This window comes from Neltuma alba, unplaced genomic scaffold, assembly GCF_004799145.2.
Source record: "Neltuma alba isolate B1F8T4 unplaced genomic scaffold, ASM479914v2 tig00011915_pilon, whole genome shotgun sequence".
NCBI lineage: Eukaryota > Viridiplantae > Streptophyta > Magnoliopsida > Fabales > Fabaceae > Neltuma > Neltuma alba.
This window is the reverse complement of record NW_021636508.1, coordinates 193,280-214,893: the sequence shown is the minus strand read 5'-3', so window position 1 is coordinate 214,893 and position 21,614 is coordinate 193,280. Positions and strand designations below refer to the sequence as shown.

The 21,614-nt window shown below is 34.6% G+C and overlaps 2 protein-coding genes across 2 annotated transcripts; both read left to right on the top strand.

Moving 5' to 3' along the window:
- Nucleotides 1-14,539: 14,539 nt before the first annotated feature.
- Nucleotides 14,540-15,389, top strand: LOC114719378 (TMV resistance protein N-like). Its single transcript, XM_028904851.1, has 2 exons — nt 14,540-15,283; nt 15,384-15,389. Exons 1-2 carry the CDS (start codon nt 14,540-14,542, stop codon nt 15,387-15,389), a joined length of 750 nt encoding a protein of 249 aa, XP_028760684.1.
- Nucleotides 15,390-16,237: 848 nt separating this feature from the next.
- LOC114719377 (uncharacterized) lies at nt 16,238-20,529 on the top strand. The gene is made up of 5 exons (XM_028904850.1): nt 16,238-16,451; nt 16,611-16,765; nt 16,868-17,330; nt 19,532-19,840; nt 19,961-20,529. Exons 1-5 carry the CDS (start codon nt 16,238-16,240, stop codon nt 20,263-20,265), a joined length of 1,446 nt encoding a protein of 481 aa, XP_028760683.1. The 3' UTR covers nt 20,266-20,529.
- The last annotated feature ends 1,085 nt before the right edge of the window (nt 20,530-21,614 follow it).

Below are 21,614 nucleotides of genomic sequence, written 5' to 3'. Positions count from 1 at the left end.
AAATATATAGACAAGAATACAATAGTTAGAGGACAAAGGTATTACAAAGAATCAACAGAAAAATAATTGAGAGCCTATTAAAGCTAGACACATGTAAAGGTGAGAAGATTATAGACAAGCTATAGCTGTTACAATATCGAACTCCTAATACAAATATAATACAATATGTTATGCTTTAACAAAAAAAGAGGCCACGCATGTATGGAATTCAATTACGGGATTCAAGGAACATGATGACCTTGATAAGAAAAGGGGGCGAGGCGGAGAGTAGATTTCAGCCCGTAAATTCCGACTGAAGTGAGAATCATGAAAGTGAAATTTCCCTGTGCCGCGCTGTCCATTGTTGACTAGTAACGAAGAAGGTGGTTGTTTTGGGTTTGAACAAAACAGAATCAGTGAATTGCTTATGAAACATGCCCATATATCTCAGCCATCATTATATTCAGCGCGCAGGCAATCTCATCCATGGCTACACTACTGATGGATCTGGATCCATTTGTTCGTGAACACTGGTTGAGATTACCGCCTTCTTTTAAGACGCTGATTTTTAAACATTGCTTCATGATCTTTATTCTTTCTCAGGCATACCTATGTGTTTCTTTAGCGTCCAAGCTTGAAAGACTAGAGGCAACATATGAGCGGTTTCAAATGGTGAGAGTCCTTGCAGTAGCCTATATCTGGCGTTTGATGCAGTGTACATTGGGGCAAAACAAGGTCCCTCCGCTCTGTTACCTACGACGGGTTCTCCCATTCTATGACCTCCCCATGACGCTACTTATTGCTGCTTTTTTACTGCGTCACTTCTGTAATTGCCAAACCCTTGGCAGCTTACTTAGTTCTGGTTGCATATCTGCTACTCTGGATCATTATGGTTGTGTATGAGGTGCGCCATTTCCTCCCTTCTCTTAACAAGCGTTGTAGGGCCATGGCAATCATATCTATTAGCTGCTATTAACGCATACACTTGACTCCACAACAATGCATATGCTATACTTTACTAATAAACATGCTTTCATGAACTCGTTCTGAAATATAATGGTTGCTTCAATGATCATGCAACTGCAGAAACTGAAACAATATGCAATGGTTCATCAACAGAATAATGATGCTGCTAATAATTCAATCCCTTTTACCACCAACTGTAGCCAATGGGAAACACTATATCCTTTTGATATTCAAGTTATTGACCATTTCACAGCTATCCTCCTGGCAGCGCTATGTGTTTAGTGGTAAAGCTTGAAAGCCTGGTCAGAATATCAGCAGTAATGGGCATGGGCCCATTGCTTAATGAAATAAATCCGCCCTCTATTAAGCGGCTGCATATGCGGAGGAAATCCTAGGGCTCTCCCACCTATTGCTCATGAAAAGTTGTCCTATGTTATTCCCTCCCAATTATTGCAGCTGTTACGGTCTTTTACAGCATCGTCCGTACATCCCCCAAAACCTTAGTCCTTGTACCATCTATGCAGTTAATTCATCTGGCCTCGATCCAATGCTAGACAGAAGATCCTACTGGGGCTGCAGAAGTTGGAGCTGTTTCTTCTTTAAACATTGACTTGGTTCGTCAACAGAATTATGATGCTCCTTATTCAGTCTCTTCTACCTCAAATTTTATATGTGATGACCCTGTTGGGGGTAGTGGATTCGCATCTGTTCATGTTGCCCGCAGCAGGTGTGTATACAATTCTTGGACTAAATTCATATTTTTCATCTTATTTTCTTAATTTCTTAGTCAATAATTGATGAACTGTGTAGACACTTGTGTGGTCATAGAAAGCATGTACTGTGTTTTCCTCAAAAATTGGGTTCTGATCTTCTTCTCCAAATTCAGAGTAAAGCATCGGTTTTTTTTAAAATTTGTAATTATACACATATCTCAGAGATGATCCAATCTCATTCATGGCTGCACAACTGAGGGACTGGCCTCTTCGTGAACACGTGTTGAGATTATCAATGCCTTCTTTTGCGACGCTGGTTTCAAGTTTTGCTCCAGTTTTCCTGGTTCAAGGACCGAAGGGAACATATAAGTCCCTAGAACTGTGTCCTGAGCTCACAGGTTTTGCAGTAGTGCAACTTTCAAAACGTATGCACATAAGATGGGCGAAACACGAGATCTCACGGCTATTGCTCCGGAGAAGTTGAAGGACTTTATGGCATGACATTCACTGTAATTATTGTTCTGTCCATCGTCTTACGTTTGCATTCCAAATCCTTATTCGTTGCATACGGTCTGTTTTTGCATCTTCTGAATCTCATCGTTAACTCTCTCGACTTATGTGTGTTCCCAAGAGAGGCAGTCCACAAAATCCAGGTGTGTCATTACTTCCCTTCCCTTAACAAGCTTCGTAGAGCCATGTCAATTGTATGCGTTAGCTGCCTATATATTTCTTAATTATAACCAAAACATAAAATGCGTAAAGTGGAAAAACTCTGGTATTTCATCTCATTCCATCAACACCACATTGTAGAGTATTTACAGAACTTCTCAGAGTACAGTAGCAGGAAGAGCATTCTAATAACCGAATATTTTTGTCCCATATGATTTTGCTGAGCTGTGCTTTGGTGAGCAGGAATTGTACTCTGGTTACTATATATTAATCCTTACACTTTGACTTCATTGAGCCGCACAATACTTATAGTTGATTCACAAACATACTTTTCTGACGAACATGCATGCTTTTATGAACTTGTTCTGAAATATAATGGATGCTTCAATGATCAAGCAGGGCGTGGAACTGGAACAAAATATCAGCCATAACCAAGCCTCTTCTTTAAACACTGTGTTGGTTGATCAACAGAATTATGATGTTGCTTATTCAATCTCTTCTACCACCAACTTTAGGCAATGTGAAACAGAGGATCCTACTGGGGCTGCAGAAGTTGGTTGATCAACGCAATTACGATGATCCTCAATCATTCTCCTCTCCCTTAAATTTTAGCCAAAGGCCGAAATGGGACCCTCCTCCTGGGGATGGAGGATTCACATCTGTTCATGTTGCCTCTTCTAGGTATTTTGATCTTATTTTCTTATTCTCCTCATATCTTAGTCAATAATCAATGCATTACAGGGACACTTGTGTAGCCATCAATATTTTTTTCTTCCATGCTTGACAGAGCCTTAAGTGCAGTAGAGGAAGATGATGATGATGTTAATTCAACCTCTGATGCCGCCAATTTTAGCAGATGGTAGAAGGGGGAAATTCTTGGGGATGGTGCATTTGGGACTGTTAGTGTTGCCTATAACAGGAATGAGTAAATTGAAATTTTGATCTTATCGTCGTAATATTAATTTCTTATTAAGAAATATGTGTTGGAAGCCTTGCTAATAAGCCGTGACCACTTACTCGAAGCATATAAGCCATGTTGTGTTCTGCATTTCCGACATGGAAATCAAAGAATTCTGTGCAGTTAAGGAATTTAAAGATATTTTCAAACTTGAACAGATAGAATCTATTAGAAAGGTACGTCTTATGTACACTATTAAAATTTCTTTGTCACACATATAATCCACCACAAGTGATGATTTTGTCATTGAAGAATCAGAAAGTCAAAGCCAGAGCCCTATTTTTTAGTGTGCGCAAATAGAATATAAGAAAGGAAGAATAAATTCTAGAGTAGAATTATAAACTAAACACTCGTTGTAATTAAACTTGGTACTCTTCTCATCATTTTTACTCTTGAAAAACATGATATATACTTAAAGGAATCCAAATTAAATTCTCTTCCTATTACTTTTCTCTTAATTAATAAACATTATAATTCCAAAGAATCCGAATTATGCCATACATGGTTTCTAAATTCAACCGAACTGCAGTGATTATGATGTCATAGCAAGCCAATAAATCCTTCATCTATTTTAAAAGGCTAAAGTATATATTCAGTCCGTAAACTTTACATAAGGTTTCAAATTGATTCCTTAAGTTTAAAAAAGATACATTTGATCCTTTAACCCTAAAATTGTTAGGCTTAAATGACGGTTTTTGTGACAATCACGGTTATTTTGAAAATTACACTTATTTAAGTTAGCATGTAAATATTTTATCAACATTTAATTTCTCAATATCATCGTTTTTTGTTAATAATTTTAGGGTCAAAGGATTAAATGTATACTTTTTAAAATTGAGAAACCAAATTGAAACTTTCTATAAAATTAAAGGATTAAATGTATACTTTAACAATTTTAAAAAGATGGAGAAAGAAAAATATTTGTCTATGATTGCAAATTGTATCAATCATGGCTAAAGTATATTTGTGTTTTCAGGAAATCGAAAGTCTCAGCCAACTGAAACATCCCAGTATTGTGAAGTATTATGGCAATGAAATAGTAAGTACCCTCCTGATTTAAGCTGAGGATGAAGCTATACACACAATTAATGACTTGGTTTCATGCATAATTAGGTTGGACACCACATTTATCTACACATGGAATACATCCCACGGAGTTCACTGAAGAAATATATATCGGAAAGGGGTGTTTTATGTGAATCTTTGATTCAAAATTTCACTGCACAAAAATTCTCTCTGGGTTGGTTTACCTGCATAGCAGAAGAGTTGTTCACAGGTATTTTTCAAACATGTATGAAACATTGCATGAGTTCTGGACATTGCAACTCACATATCTTGTAGGATATTAATTAATTTTTTTAACTCATGTTTCAAAATCACACTGAAAATAGGGTTGTCAAAATGATAAGCATATGTTGGGATTGTCGTCTTAAGTATTCATTTATTTCCCCCGGGACAAAACCACTGACGCACATTTCTTCTAATGCAAACAGAGGAGAATTTGGGGAAGGTTCACAAAAAACATAGAGGAAGAGATAGGGAAAACAGAAGAGTGATGATAGGGAAAAGGATAGACAAAACTAAAGAGGGGGATTGGATAGAGAAATGAAGGGAGAGATAAGACCAGAAGGAGGGGAAATAAGAGGAACTTGAGGAGGATAGAGAATGGCTAAACTATAGCAAAATCTATTTTCATTGCCATCCAAATCTATCCTAATACAGAAGGTGCACACCTGTTTATAGGTTGAGGTTTTCAATTCTCTTGAAGGAAACATCTGCTTGCTCTATCCTTTCCTTCCTATGAATTAATCACCCGCTCGCCTTGCCATCATTACAAAAGAAACCTACTGGCAACCCAGTTACTAAATAAAGGAAAACCAGAAAGTAATAGAATACAAGAGTAAGATATATTTCCTTCTATAGGAGGTTTCTTCAAAATATGTATCATTCTTATATTCTATAACCCTCTCTCATTCTTTCTTTATTGTCATGTATGATTATATAGGGACATAAAGCCAGACAATCTGCTTGTCGATTCTAACAACATAGTAAAGCTGGTTGACTTTGTTTTGGCTAAGCATGTAAGTTCTTGATTATCTTGTACAGCATGCATTCACATGACAAAATCGAGGCCATTGATTTTTGAACTCAACACTTTATTTCTCAAGTGATTATTTAAGATGGTGATTCATGTTTAGGATAGAGTATGTATGTCCCATAGTATCGGTGGTTATTTGTGGCAATACCCTTGGAATTGATATGATAGTCCCCAAGAGTCAACAATAACTTAATTGGCCTTTCTGTATTGAATAGTTGGCAGAATCTGTGGGCAAGCACTCCCAGTTGGGAACTTGATTTGAACCTTTTTAGTCGCCTTGGGTTAAATCAAAAATAAAACCAAATTATGCAGTAAAGCACAACTCGGGTCGAGTCTCTTGAGGAGCTTTTTATTAATTCCTTAGTTAACTAATTGACAAAGAATTGAAAGGAGGGGCTGAAAAAGGATTTTTCAATTAATAAAACTAATTAAGAGAGTAAGAAATAAATCTAAACTACTTTTTTTTGGTATTTTTAAGAAAGAATGAAAAATGCAAATTTGAATTGTAAGAAATCAATAACAAGAATGCTCTTGAGGAATGAATCAATGACTATCCTGGCTTGTTTAATGATATGGGAGTAACTTAAGTGGTTAAGACTGGTTTATATAAGTTATTCCTTTTAAATTAATACTCAACTAGAACATTAATTACTTGTTAAATCCACTTCAAGTATAATTTCTATACAACTCGCATAAAAATCACACTAACAATGAATTAACAAAGGCATAAACATAAATATATGTATAAACCAAGTACTCAAACTTATAAATACCAATCCAAATCTCAACAATTCCAATCCAAACCAAGAATTACAACTAGCAATTCTTAGCTTTAAACCAAATATAACAAGCTTCAAACCAGAAATCATGAACAAAATAGTCTAAACTAAGGACTAGAATTAAACTCCCCTTTGTAGCTCTCAAACTCAAGCCATTGAATTCAATCCCAAAGAGCACAGTGAATTCAGCCTCTCATAGCTTTGAACCCAGTCACAACACGTCCTAAGAGTTCAGCAGCCATAAGAGATGATGATGGTGGTGCCAATGAGGTACGGTTGCGTTTTTGCCGAAGGAAAAATATGAAAACTGGAGATGATGGATAGTGGTGTGCGGCGGTGGTGTATGCGTGAAGGAAAGGGTGTAAAGGAGTGTATATGGCCGAAAGGGAAAAGGACGAAAACTGGTGGAGAAAGAATTGCTGAGATTTAATATGGCGGCGTACGAAGGTAGCGTATGAGTGTGGTGTAGGTATGGCTCGGTCTTTTTTTTGAGTGTGCGTCCTCGTATATATATATAGGGAGTTGGCATGTCGTATGTGGCCTCCATATCTTGCAACTGATAGATTTAATATATATCTAAATATCTTCCCAAAATCCATGCTTTCCATCTCTTGCGTCTTGTTCTTTTTTTTTTTTTAATTCTTTTCTTTTGTTTCAGCTTTTCTTTTATGTTTGTTTCCTTTTCTGAGGCCTGCAAAAGATGAATTAAGATACTATCATATAATCCAAAATCAATTATTTAAAAAAGAGATAAAAATATGATAAGATTTTCTATTAAATTTCTAATTTCATGCAATCAGTATTTGATTCAAAATATCCACAATTAATGCAAGTTATCCCACTTTAATTGATAAATATCTCTAAAAAGATATCAAATAAGATATTAAAATCAAGATTTATCAGAACTCCATATTATGCAAGCCCAGAGGTATATATTTTTCTTTTTCTTTTGGTAACAGAGATATATATTTGCAAACTCTACCTGATGCGTCACAAAAGTATTTTTTAATCAAACTTGGTTCTCATACATATAGGTTCTTCAAAATATAGAATATGAGAGCTCGCGTGAAGCTTCTGCTGCTGATATATGGAGTTTGGGTTGCGTAATCATTGAAATGTTCTCAGAGAAGCATCCTTGGCCTCGTTTGGAATGGGTAAACACTTTTACACTTCAGTATATGTGGAGCTAACATTGCATTAGGTAATATGACTTGTTAATTTGCATATAAATATCAACGAATTTAAGTCTGTTATTTTCTGCTATAAAAATTTCTTTCAACAAGTGAAGCAACAAACATAACACATCTAATGCGTACTCAGAGGAATAGATAATCTTTAGGTCTGGCGTTAAAGAAATAGTGCCTTGGTTAAATGCAAGGGCAAGGGAGAAATTATGGTATACTTTTTGAACAAAATAATTGTGGAATTATAATAGACATCGTATCCCATATATGGAGCTTCCATTTATTAGTTAATTAAATATTTGACTAAAACAAATTCATTTACTAAGCAGTAACAGGCGTTCTATAGAGTTTGTCTTAAAGAGGAACATCCGGACATACCAAAAGAGTTATGCCAAGATGGTAAAGATTTTCTCCAACTCTGCTTCAGAAGAACTCCAGCCGAGCGGCCATCTGCTGCGGCATTACTAGACCATCCCTTTGTAAAAGCAAAAACAACTTAGCTTGCCGATGGAAGAAAGTACACTGATTGATGAAGAACGTTGAGCGTATTGGGATATTAGTATGATAGATATAGCTAAGGTCTTAGTTTATATAATAAGGGTCATCTCTTCATTTGTTTTGTGCATGGGAGCTTTATTCGCAAAGAAAGATAAATGATATTGCGTGTTTAACACTGTAGATATACTTCCTCGGATGTTAATATAGAATTTAATTGTTGAATTGATATTGGTTCTAAATATAAGATCTATTTCTCATATTTATAAAAAAATTTTAAATTATCCCTATGGATATTCTCTCAATCATAATCAAGTCAGTGAAGGAGGGAGGAAATTAATAAAGATGATTTTAATATTTTAGGAAAACATATATCTTTAATAATTAACTAACTTACCTAGCTTTCTTAATCTAATTAAATTAATTAAATGGGTCTTATATTAAAGAACGGAAGAGTAAAAGAAAGGAATCTAGATTTTTTTTTAAAAAAGAATATTGGGCAGTGAAAGTCTTTAAGTCGTAGATCAGAAAAGGAAATATGTCCTATTTTCTCATATGTGGTTTTATAATTTAATAGTAATATTTTAAATACACAACATATGGTGTTATGTGATTGAAAAACTTGACATAATAGATATACAGAATTTGACGTAAGTATTGTCTGATCAGAAATTATTAATAGTTAAGTATTATAGTTTGCAACTTCAACTCTCATTTTTACAACCTTTTGAATTACGAGTATTATTTATAACTTATTTTTTGACAAAATTTTTTAGACACCTAAACCTTTGGAGTTCTGCTGCATAATTGTCATCCTTCCAAAATATTAGTCACAAGGAACAGACAAAAGAAAATGAGTCCAGATTGGGAGTCCAAAGAGTCGGCTATTGTGCACCTGGCAATTTTAAAAAGATCACAGTTTTGGCATTTTATTCGGTTATTATATTCTACCTCCGGCCCTTAATATAAAAGTTAATTTGATTTTCAATTTGGTCATAAATATAAGACTCAAATCTACTTTGTCTCTCATGTTTACATATATTAAATTCCATCAAATGGTAGTTCTAAATAATACACATGATTAGCAAGGATATTCTAAGGAAGACAATATTTATTTAATACAAACAATTAATTTAATAAATTTTTTAATCTCATCAAATTAGTTAATTAGTTTTTATATTAAAGACTGGAGTTAGTACTAAGAGCAACCTACACGCTCTTGACTCTCCTAATATTTTGAGGGCACACTAATATATATATATATATATATATATTATTTTTATTTGTAAATATTAAAAAAACTTCTCGTTTTAAAAATAATTTTTCATTATACCTCCTTCTTGTCTGCATAACGAATAAGGCCACAGTTTAGTAACATACTTCTCCCGTCATTAATATAAGATCCATTTAACTAATTTGATTAGATTAAGAAAGTTAGGTTAGTTAATTATAAGAAATATGACATATTCTTTCTAAAACACCATAATCATCTTTCTCAATATCCTCCCTCCCGCACTTACTTGATTATAGTTGAGGGAGTATCTATAAGGATAATTTAGAAAAAAAATTAATAAATATGATAAATAGGTCTTATATATAGGATCAAAATTAACTTAACAATTAGGTCCCATATTAAGGACAGGAGGCGTATATAGTACTCTACGTCCAAATTGTTAGAATCAATCTCACCCAAGAGGGGGGTGAATTGGGTGAGTTACAAAAACTTAAAAATTAAAGCGAGACAGTATTAAAAAGAACCAGAGAGTCAGAGTCAGGAGAGATTTCACCGAAGAGGGAAGACACGAGATTTATACTGGTTCGGTCTTAACCTTGACCTACGTCCAGTCCTCAGAACTCTTCTGAGTATTCCACTATCTTCCAAGATTGACAGGGCTCTTGGTGCCTCGGTACAGTAATTGAATCGCTCAATCGCTCCCCCTTACTCCTGTAAGGATATAATCCCTCTCAAGAGTCCACACTCTTGAGTATCACTCAATAGTATTAAATGAAGAGTAGTTATCGGCTCTCTTACAGAGTGAATTTAATGATGAACACTGATGCTCAGTAGTATTAAAGAAAAACAGAGTATTGAATGCTAGGCTTAGTGATCACAGGTGGTAGTTCCGCTATTCAAATCTCTTCATTAATGCTTCTTCGCGCCTTTTATAGTTGAGGTCGTTAATTAGCCGTTAGACGGAAGAGCTTCTAGCCGTTGTGACTCCGTTTGTGTGCTTCGCCAGTTTCAACGGTTCCGCCATTAATGCGTCTGAGCTTCTGACACTGTAGGTTGTAGCCTACGTAATCACGTTGAAGAGCCGTTGTATTCTTTCTCAGTAATCTGCATATTTAAGGCTTTAAACAAGTAAGAGTCTTGCGGTGTAGGCTTTAGTCATGAACCAAGAAGGGAAAACAAATTTATCATTCAATGATTTTGGACGAAGTGATTTATCTGTAAAAAGAGCAGAAAGACATTCTGGATATGCTTGATCGAAGTGGTGATCGATTACTTGTTGATCGATCAGGTTATCGATAAATAGAGTGAAAGCTTTTTGAATCAGTTCATCAATATTATCGATCAAGTGTTGGATCATTGACTTTAAGAATTATCAAGGTAAATGGAAATCGTTCCATGATCGAACAAGTGGTCGAACAATTGTTGATCGAACAGATTATCGATAATTCAAATGTTACAGAAATGAAACTTCAGTTATTGATGATCGAACAAATTATCGATAAATAGATGATGGATAAGGTTATTGATAAACCATAAGTAAGAATATATATAGCGAAAAACACAGTCTATCTGGAATGATCGAACAAGTGATCAATCAATGATTATTCGAACAAGTGATCGATAAAGTGTGAAAAGAAATTTAATCCTGTAAGCTAAAGAAACGGATTATCGATCACGTTTTGTGAAAACATGAGTTTCAGGAAATTAGATGATCGATCTCATTATCGAAATGTCAATGATCGATTAGGTGATCGAAAAAAATGGTTCAACATAAGTGAAGATAACAATCCTTAGACTCTTTATCGATCAAGTTATGTGAAAAGGTATTATGCAGACAAGATAAATTATCGATAATGTTATCGATAATTTGGTTGCAGAAAACTAAATATGAGCAGGTGGAAACATTGATTATCGATCATGTGATCAATAACTTTCTGATCGATAATGTTATCGATTCAGCAGTTATGATGGCTTCCTGCATCCAGAGGGTTAGAGCATAATGTTCGATTATGTGTTCGATAAGTAAATGATCGAAGATATGATGGATAACAGAAATAATATACAGAACGAGTAGAGTGTTACCTCTTATCGAATTCGTTATTGATAACAGATTTATCGAACATGTGATCCATAAATGTACTTCAGATTTGACTCTCTTTATCAGTAACTCGATTGTTTATCTGATGTTATCGATCAGTTGATCGATAATTAACCGTAACCTTGTGTGATTTCCATGTTAGCGAAAATCGATCATTTTATCGATTAACCACTTATTGAATAGTTCTTCGATCAAAATACCTACTATAAAACTGATTTACACTTGAACAATTATCTGTAACCTTAGCGATAAATGTTTGATCGATCAGATGATCGATCAATCATACTTAACTCAATTAATCTAACTTTGTTATCATCAAAACTATAATCCTAACACAAATTCTCTCCGTCTGGCTTGACGGATTAATGCAAAAATTACTTACTCAATTAATTGGCATTATTGGTGGTTCAATTAGATTTTCTATGCAAAAAGAGTTATATGTAATTCGATATAGTATGACATAAGATGACAATAAAATTAATTAAATAATCATCCTGGCAACAAAACAAATTAAATATATTAACTTTTTTCCCCTCACCTACGCACACATATATTCAACTAATTTATTTACTATCTTGTCTTTTAGGGCTGCGCATGGGACAGGAGAGGACCGGGACAAGCCCGTCCCAAACCTGTCCTGGTGAATAAGAATGAGACAGGAAATCTGTCCTGTGTCCTCGGGATCAGAATGAGACCGGGACATCCCTTTTTTATAAAAATATTTTATGCTTTATGGTTAGACCTATTGCAATGGATTTTGGTTATTTTTCTTCTTCTATTTTTAATTCTTTGGGCTTAACCCTTTTGAAAGCATCTTTTTCTTCTTTTTTTTAATTTCTTTGGGCTTAAAAATAAATAATAATCAGTAATATAATAACTCCAAAATTCATTTTTACCATTTCAAAAATCATAAGCAACTATAAAAACTCTAAATAAATAATAACCATTCAACTATATACGTCCTGAAAGTTAAAAATATAAACTTTTTGCATTACACATGCCTTAAACATTTTCCATTTTTAACATTTAATAATTATTATATTATAAGACAATAAAAAATATTACTATGGGGACCCTCATCCCATGTCCCATCCTGGTCCCATTTTTTGTCTCATCCCAATATGATCAGGACCGAGATAGACTAGCCAGGACGGGCCTATTTAAACACCCCTACTGTCTTTAACTCCATGAAGAGGTAAACAAATTAAAATTATTCACAAGTAGGTTGATCATGTAAACTAAACAAGTTTTAAAACTGGATATTAATATATTCTACCTATTTAATGACCTTTCATTAATCCCAACCAAAGGGAATTAGCAAAACTAGTTGCAAGATGATTGCCATGTGAGATGTATCGCTAGCTTATTATTTATAATAATAGTGATGGCAATGAACGTATTATGTAAGAAAACTTCTTAATTTTTCAAACGATAAAATAGCTTTTGGCTTCATCAATAATTCCTTTTCGTAGCAGTTACTGGTCAAATAATATAACTTAAACGAAAACCGTTTAAACTTGTCAGGAACTTTAAACGTAAAAATAACGAAGTGTAGTATTACAGCAAGAGCCTTTAGTTTCTCCTTCTCCTCTCTTCTGAACTTTGTTCAAATTTGCCATGGGAGAAGCTCAAGAAGTGAGCTTTCCAAAATAGGTATAGGTTAGTTAATACTGTCCATAAATGTGATCTCTCTTCCTCTTCAGATATACGAATCACACAGCAAAAACTTGCTCCATATTCACACGTCTCCTTTTTTCTTTTTTGTCTGACACACATGTTTCCTTATTCCATTTTTTTTTCCAGTACCTGAAGGAGCAGTTGAAACAATTACTAATGTGGGTAATGGCAATCTGTGGAGCCAATCAGGCAGTGTGATCAAAATGAAAAAGAAATATCAGCATTGGTTAAGAATAGGCTTGTACGCTGTTCTTGTGCTGGTGGGCCAATCAAGTGCGATACTTCTGGGAAGACTCTACTACGAAGAAGGTGGAAACAGAAAATGGACAGTAACACTTGTCCAACTTGTGAGTTTCTCTATTCTCCCATTTTATGATATTCCTGCAGCCAAACACCCCACTGCAGAAAAATACCATTCACAATAGTGATCAGCAACCTTCTGCTTTAACCTTCTTTTTTCTACATATTCTCTTATTTGGTCATCAAAGTTAGCCTTCAATGCCTTCTTCTCCGTCCTCAACTCACAGAAATTCACACCTTACATCATAAACTTTGTTCCTGTTAACAATCTCCTCCATCCTCCTCGTTCTTCAAACTGATTCTTCTGTAGAATCCAACACTAAGTTTCATCAGGAACGAAGAAATATGTGATCGGGTTAATAAGCACAGTTGCTGCTGCAGCTGTGTATGGATTGATGCCTTCTCTGACACAGATTGCATTCAGTACAGTTGTAAAAAGCAAAAGCTTCAAGGGCATTTTCGACATGATAGTGTATCCGTCACTTGTGGCCTGTTTGGTAACAGTGATGGGGCTGTTTGGTAGTAGATAGTATAGAGGCTTGAAAAGAGAAATGGAGGAGCACGAGATGGGGAAGGGAAGTGATGTGTTGACATTGAGCTTCACTGCTATAACATGGCAACTTTATGCAGTGGGGTGTTTGAGTTTGATTCCAGAGGTGTCTTCTTTGTTCTCTGATGCCTTAAGTATTGTGGGTTTACCTATTGTGCCAATGTTGGCTGTGTTGTTACGTTGTTCCGTGACACAGTGAATGGGTTGAAGTGGATCTCTTTGGAGCTTTTTGTCATGCGTCTATCAGCAGTATCTGGATAAAACTAATTCCAAGACTCAAGAACAAACAAGGGATATTTTCAGAGATTCACAGTCTCTCCAAGTGATTAATGAATAATTATATGTATTTTTCTTTTTTCTTTTTTTTTTTTTGAAGGGTTGGTGAGTTGTGAGTGAGGGGTAAAGAAATTAAGGCTCATATATACAATGTATGGGGTATGGATGGAAAAGGAATGAAAAATAATGACTATAACATATTTGGTCCGAATAGAGTATATATTGAAAGGTAGGGAAAAAAAATAATGAAGAGAGTTATAAGTTTCCCACAATGACAAATTCTTTATTATGTTAACTTTTTAATTCATAAGTTGAATATATCATTATTGTTTAAAAATAGTACACTATTTGGGTGTGGTTAGAATATTAAAAATTGCATGAGGACTTTCTTGTCAAGAAAATTTTCTCAAATGAACAAGAGTGTATTACAAGGATCACCAATGAAATTGCTGCTAAGATCAACATGCAGCGTTTACAGATTACGGATTATCAAGTTGGAATTGTTCCTCGAGCCAAGAAAGTTATCTCTTGCTTAGATCTTTGGTCTACTGAAGAGAAAAAAAATGATAGGAATTTGGGGAGCTCGGGGAATAGGTAAATCCACTATTGCAAGAGCTATATATAATTCCATTGCTGATCATTTTGAAGGCTTATGTTTTCTTTCTAATGTAAGAAAAAGTTCTCAAAATCCAACTGGTTTGTCACATCTTCAAGAGACATTATTACGTACATTAGTTAAGGAGAAAGATCTCAAATTGAGTGACTGTCACGAAGGAATACCAATAATAGAACATAGGCTTCGTAAGAAGAAGATTCTTTTGATTCTTGACGATGTTGACAAATCAGAACAATTAAAAGCACTTGCTGGAAGTTGTAACTGGTTTGGTTGTGTAAGTAGAATAATCATCACAACCAGAAATAAGAAATTATTAGTAAGTCATGGTGTTACAAGCATTTATGATGTCAGGGAATTAGATGATAAGGAATCTCTTAAGTTGCTTAGTTGGCATGCCTTTGAAAAAGAAGACGTGGATTACAACTACATGGAGGCTTGCAATCTTGCCATAAATTATTCGTGCGGTTTTCCATTAGTTTTAGAAGTGATTGGTTCTAACTTGCGTGGTGAAGGAGTTAATCTCTGGAGGTCTGCACTGGATCATTTCAAAGGCATTCCACATGAAAGTGTTTTGGGCGCCTTCAAATTAAGCTATGATACTTTAGAAGAAGTGGAGAAACAAGTTTTCATTGACTTCGCTTGTTTTTTCAATTGTGAGAAATTAGCAATTGTCAATGATGCGTTGCTATGTGTTTGTGGAATCCGATTAGAATATGCTATTAAAGTGTTGACTGATAAATCCCTAATCAAGATTGAACAAGATTGTGTAATAATGCACAACTTGATTGAAGATATAGGTAAAGAGATTGTTCAACAAGGATCATCATGTGAGCCTGGTGGACGTAGTAGACTATGGTTCTACAAAGACATTCTTCATGTCTTACAACAAGACACGGTAAGATCACCAACATGCATTTTCGTTTTCTCAAAAAAAAAAAAATTATAATGATTCATAACATCTGAGTTTTGAAATTTATTGTGCGTGATTATCATTTTGGAAGGGGACTCACCAAATTGAAGCCATAGTTCTAGACTTACCTGAAAGTATAGAAGTACAATGGAGTGGAGAGGCATTCATGAAAATGAAAAATCTAAAAATGCTTGTGATAAGAAAAGCGTGCTTCTCTGAATGTCCCGAATATCTGCCAAAGAGTTTGAAGTGGTTGGAATGGAAGGGGTATTCTTTCAAGTTTGTACCATCTTTGTGCCCAACTGAACTTGTCTATCTTGACTTGTCCTTCAGTTGTTATGAATTGCTCCAACCATTTGACAAGGTGAGTATATAAGTATCCTAACAGTTTTACTTTTGTGTTTTTTTTTTGGCCTAATTATGAAAAGTAAATTGATATTTGTGTTGTAGGCGTTTCACAATATAAGTTGTATGAATTTAAGAAACTGCAAATTTCTGCAGCAAATACCTGACTTGTTTGGAGCTTCTAATTTAAAAGAATTGTGGCTTGATGGCTGCACAAATTTAATTGGAATTCGTGATTCAGTTGGATGTTTAAATAAATTGAGAGAATTGAGTGCTATGCGATGCAAAAATTTGAAGATTTTGCCATCTTGCCTTAAGTTGACCTCTCTTAAAAGTCTCAACCTCTTTGGTTGTTCCAGTCTTTAGAGATTTCCAGAAGTATTAGTCATGATGGAAGAAATGCAAACACTTGACATAGACAAGACAGCAATTACTGAATTGCCATCTTCAATTTGCAATCTTATTGGACTTGAAATCTTACACGTGGAAGAGTGTCGTAATCTTGCGCAACTACCAGCTAGCATTTGCACATTACCAAACCTTTGGAAACTGAGAGCAAATTCCTGTGAAGGAATGAGTCATTTTAAGATGTGTGAAGGTGGAGGTGAAGCAAGTGTAGGTTGCTCGGCAATGGCATTGAAAATGGAACAACTTTTTTTCTCAAATTGCAATTTATCAGATGATTCTCTTGCTTTCTGTCTAGCTAACTCCACTAATATGATACATTTAGATCTGAGTTTTAACAATTTCACAATTCTTCCAGAATGCATCAAAGAGTATCACAATTTGAAATATCTTTTGTTGGATAATTGCGACAAACTTGAGCATATTGGAGGGATGCCACCAGACTTGGAGAAATTTAGTGCCATACGTTGCACATCATTGACTAAGTTATCCAAAAACAAAGTAATGGAGCCGGTATCTCTAATCCCCCAAGCCCTCTCTCTATGATTATATTCTTTTCCTATTACTTATGTGTTTGTGAATTTTTTTTTTCTTTTGGCAATATGCAATTTGCAGGCAATGAACTTTCGATCTGGGAAAAGAAACTTTATTTTACCTGGAGAAAAATTTCCAGAAGGGCTCCACAACTATAGTCGGGAAAATTTTGTGTCATTCTGGGTTCGCAATATGTTCCCAATGACTTTTCTCTGGATTCTTGTTAAAGATAACCAGGATGATGTCTACAGTTGTCAATTCTCTGTGGACATTGACGAGGCCATCAGGCTGGGTATTTCTTCTATGTGGAGTTCATTGTCACCAATAAAGACTAATCATATTTATATATGTGATATGCAAAGCATGATTCACAACACTGAACTCCCCATTACAAATGAGTGGAGTCAAGGGAAGGTTTCTATTCAGAGCACAACACAGGAAACAGAAGGCGAAAAAGAAATTTACCTTGGAGTTCATGTATACTATCTACAAAGCAACTTGGAAAATATTCAATTCGTGGAACCCGGGGATTACTCAACAAAAGGTATTTTCCCTTCCCCCCGTCTCTTTATTTTACCATTGATATTCTTATTTTAACCGCTTGTAACTTCAATTCATCATCGACTTATACTCTTTTTTATTTTTCTTTTTTTTTTACTTTTGGAAGAACTCAAAGAATATGACTATAACTAAGGGACAAAGGAAAATATAACCGTTGTTCCTCTCTCCCAAATTTTCCTCCTCAATCTCCTTATATTCTTATACCTTTTCCCACACACTCTCTTTTCCTTTGTCTGGCGGTGCGCCGAGTTTGTTGGAGGAGATATACTTGAGGAAACATTAGTAAGAAATCTCATAATGAGAACTTAACTAGTAATTGATTTCATTTAGGAAGAATTGTACAAAAGTCCCACATAATTGAAATAACTGCAGAGAAATCCTAATACAATCCGAAATTACTCTGCCTGACCAAGGAATTAATTGGAAATTATTTTTTATTTTAAATTACTAAAGTGCTCTTCCATTATTAAAAGGAAAAGCTCCCACCACCGCTGAAGATCTGGCGCGGCAGCGCCAATGACATTAGAACTTTTTTTTTTGGCCAACCAGTGAGATAAGAACCTTTACTGGCTAAAATGAGTACACAAACTTGTAAATTTAAAAACTTTTGCTTCCTTGTATGTGATCAAGTTAGTTGCATTAATGTGCTATAAGTTTTTAGAGAAACAACTGTGGAATATGATATATTTTCTTTTATAAGAGACATAGAAATTGTCTCAAATTTTATTTATAGATTTATCATTGTACCTATTTAATTACTTATATAATTTATATCATTGTGTTTAATTCTAACATATTCTCTCTCCATCTCAAATTCTCTCTCTTCCACATAAATGAGTTTTTTTTTACAAAAATATTATATTTTTTAATATTTATTGTTTTCAACTGATTTTAACTAACATTTCACACAATGTAATTTGGTTAATTGTTTTTATGAAAAAGAATGGAGGGAGTAAAATTTAATTTTTAATTATTTATCTTGTGGGAGGCTTTATGTACACGTCAACCTATGATGTGTGTCTATCATTGTGTGACATTTTGTAGACATTGAAAATTAAATTCCTATTTTTTTGCCAACGAATTAAATTTCGATTTTAGGACTTGTCTTTCCGACTTGAAGCATATACAATATTACTAGGACCCCGCCGGGGGGTGGCTCCTTCATGGCTTAGTTGAGCATCACTCTCTTCGCATAGCAAAATTGCCTATTTTGAATTTTAATATTATTTGCAATATTTGCCAAATAGAGTATATTTGTTTACCATAACATATATACTGCTTTTAATATTTATCCTAACACATACATACATACATACATATATGCTTCATATACACAATATTTTTTCAAAAATGTTCATGGAATAATTTATTTCTCATATATACGCATATCTTTTTGTTAGGAAATCATGTTACATTAGATTTTTCTAAAAAACGTTATACTTGCTTTTCTGGTATCTCGGCATCTCAAAGAAAATACTGCCCTCGTCGCTTTTTATAAGAGAGTTTTTTGAAGCATCAATTTGTTCCTATTTATAGCAGATTCCAATAACCTATCTAAAATATTTATCACTATCTTTGATTCTGAATATAAGATTGTAAGAGCCAGTTAATTAATTTGGATAATACATTAAGGAAGTCAAATTAATTGATCATAACAATTGTGACATAATCTCCTTAAAATATCCTTATATAACATTAGATTATTTATCAATTTATAAGTTAGATAAATTAGTTTGGAAAAAAATAACAAATAAAAAAATTAAGATCTTATATTTGTAATCAAATCTAACTCTCAAATTAACTTTTATATTAAGTGTTAAAGGGAGTGTTACATTTCATTTTTGTCCTACTTATTATTGCACCAGTATTGATTAGTCAAGCTCCATTAGTTATCCAAGCCGCCCTTGTTTATAACACAATCTCGTAGGAGCACAAAATTTTTAAAATCGCTCATTTGGTACAAGGTTTTTCCATTTTGCAGCTTATAATTATTATAAATTTATTGTTAATTTGTTACTATTAACGCTGCTACAAATGTGACCATCATCAATCACAACTTAAGTTTCATTCTATATTTTTAACATTTGCAAGGTCAAAAAAATTTTATATTTTTAACATTTTCGAAATGGTTATGTTATCCTTACTTTAGTGTTTCTCAATATTTATTTCTATTTTCATGGACAGAGATGTGTATTATGCACGGGTTTGGATCTTATCAGGATTTAGAAATTTTGGAAGATGGCGGTTATAGGGGTATAACATATCCAATTTGGTCAGGAGATCGTTGCTACGACAACTTGATTAAGTTGCGCCTAACAGATTGCAACAGATGTCGGAGAATTCCTGCACTTGGCGAACTGCCTTCTCTGAGGTCCTTAAGGATTGAAAGATTACAAAGTGTGGTGACTGTGGGTTCCGAGTTTTACAAGGCTGCAAATGATTGTGCTTCCCTCATAGTACCGTTTCCGTCGCTTGAAACTCTTCATTTTGAAGGTATGATCTCCTGGCAACAATGGCGTTCTATTGATAACCGAGTTTTTCCTAAACTCCGCTTTCTTCGCTTTGTTGATTGCCCCAAATTAATTGGAAATTTACCTCTACAACTTTCTTTAGAGGGTCTGGAGATTATGTCACGTCCACTGCTTGCTTCTTCTATCCCAAAGTGTCCAAACATTCACCAGTTAGCTATAATTAAAAGTCCAAATGTAATGTTGCAAGAGCAAGAATTACCACCATCCCTACGCGGCCTGGCAATTTCAGGTGGGCGCATGTTGGAGCCTCTGTCTGAAAAGTTGCATATTGAAGATTTAACGGTGGATTGTTCTGATGCTCTGCCACCTGCAGTGATTCACATTCCCGCTTCAGTGAAACAGTTAGAGGTGAGAAACTGTGAAAATCTCAAGGATTTTTTGGTTTAAAAGGCCCCTCTTCTTCATCTCCGAAAGATTTCCCTTTACAAATGCAAGTTTCTGCCGTCCTTGTTTGATGACATGGAACGTCTTGTCCCAAATTTAGAAGAGTTAAGAATAGCAGGATGTCCAGAAATGGAGCCATTTTCAGCAAGGTCCTTATCATCCAGTTCAAAACGGCTTGAGATAAGAGAGTGTGACAAGTTATTGTCACGTCATACACAACGGCATCGCCTTCCAACTATCACTGAGCTTCTCATCTCTACTCTATCTGACACACTGCATTGCACAGGCCTTAACAACATCTAACTCTCTTCAGCTACTGGAAATTGTGGATTCTTTCAGCCTTGAGAAACTAGAAGGAGGAATGCTGCCTCCTTCTCTACATCGGCCCCACATTAGGCATTGTGGGCTTCTTGAACAACGATGTCGCAACAAGGATGAGGAAATTTGGCCCAAAATCTCCCACGTTCCATACATCAGTTTAAATGCAGAGGATTTAAGGTGCACTGATATGACCTCTTGCTCCAATTACTGGTTTAATATTCAGTGTTACATTTTGCATATTACATGCCAGTAGAAAAAGGAGTGCTTCCATGTAAAATGTTCCTCATTATTTAATTATATGATACTGCTATTACTCGTCTTTTGTGGAGGAGTGAAATTAACTTCGAAGACACTTTTTCTTATTCTTAGTATTTTTCCTCACTCTAAACCTCTTGAAGCATGCCTTTTTTTCCCCTGAAAATTTTCTCGCTGTTTGATTCTTCAATGACTTCAAATCGTTTCATTTCATTGTTCTTGTATATACTCCCTTCCAAGCCAACAAGTTACTGCAATTTATTCAAGTACTTCTTGAAAAATGAGCATATACTAATTATTCACAGATACGTCGTCACTCAAAATTCTGCACAAGTTAGTGCACAAATTATCATGTGATTACATTTAAAATGAATGTTTTTGCTTTTAATTATTATTTGTATTTGTATTTAAAACAGTTTACCTTGGGTGGAACTATTATTAGTTGGTGTGTGTGTGTGTGTGTGTGTAAAACAAGGGTGTTCTTCTGGGTGCAGGGATATGCATGAAGATTTTAGATTCAGTGAACCCCACGGAGGATGAAGGTAGTTATTGATCCTTTTTCTTTTGTCATGTGTTGTCACTGACATTGTCTTCATATTATATCCTTGGTTTTATTTTAAAATGTTACTATCTCTAGTCCATATTATAATAATCACCATAACAACTTTACATAAATAGTTAAAATTAATTATTTATTGTAAAATATTAGAATTACACTCAATAGTTAAAGGAGCTTCGATACTTAGGAAGTTTTATAGTAAGTTAGGAATATTGGG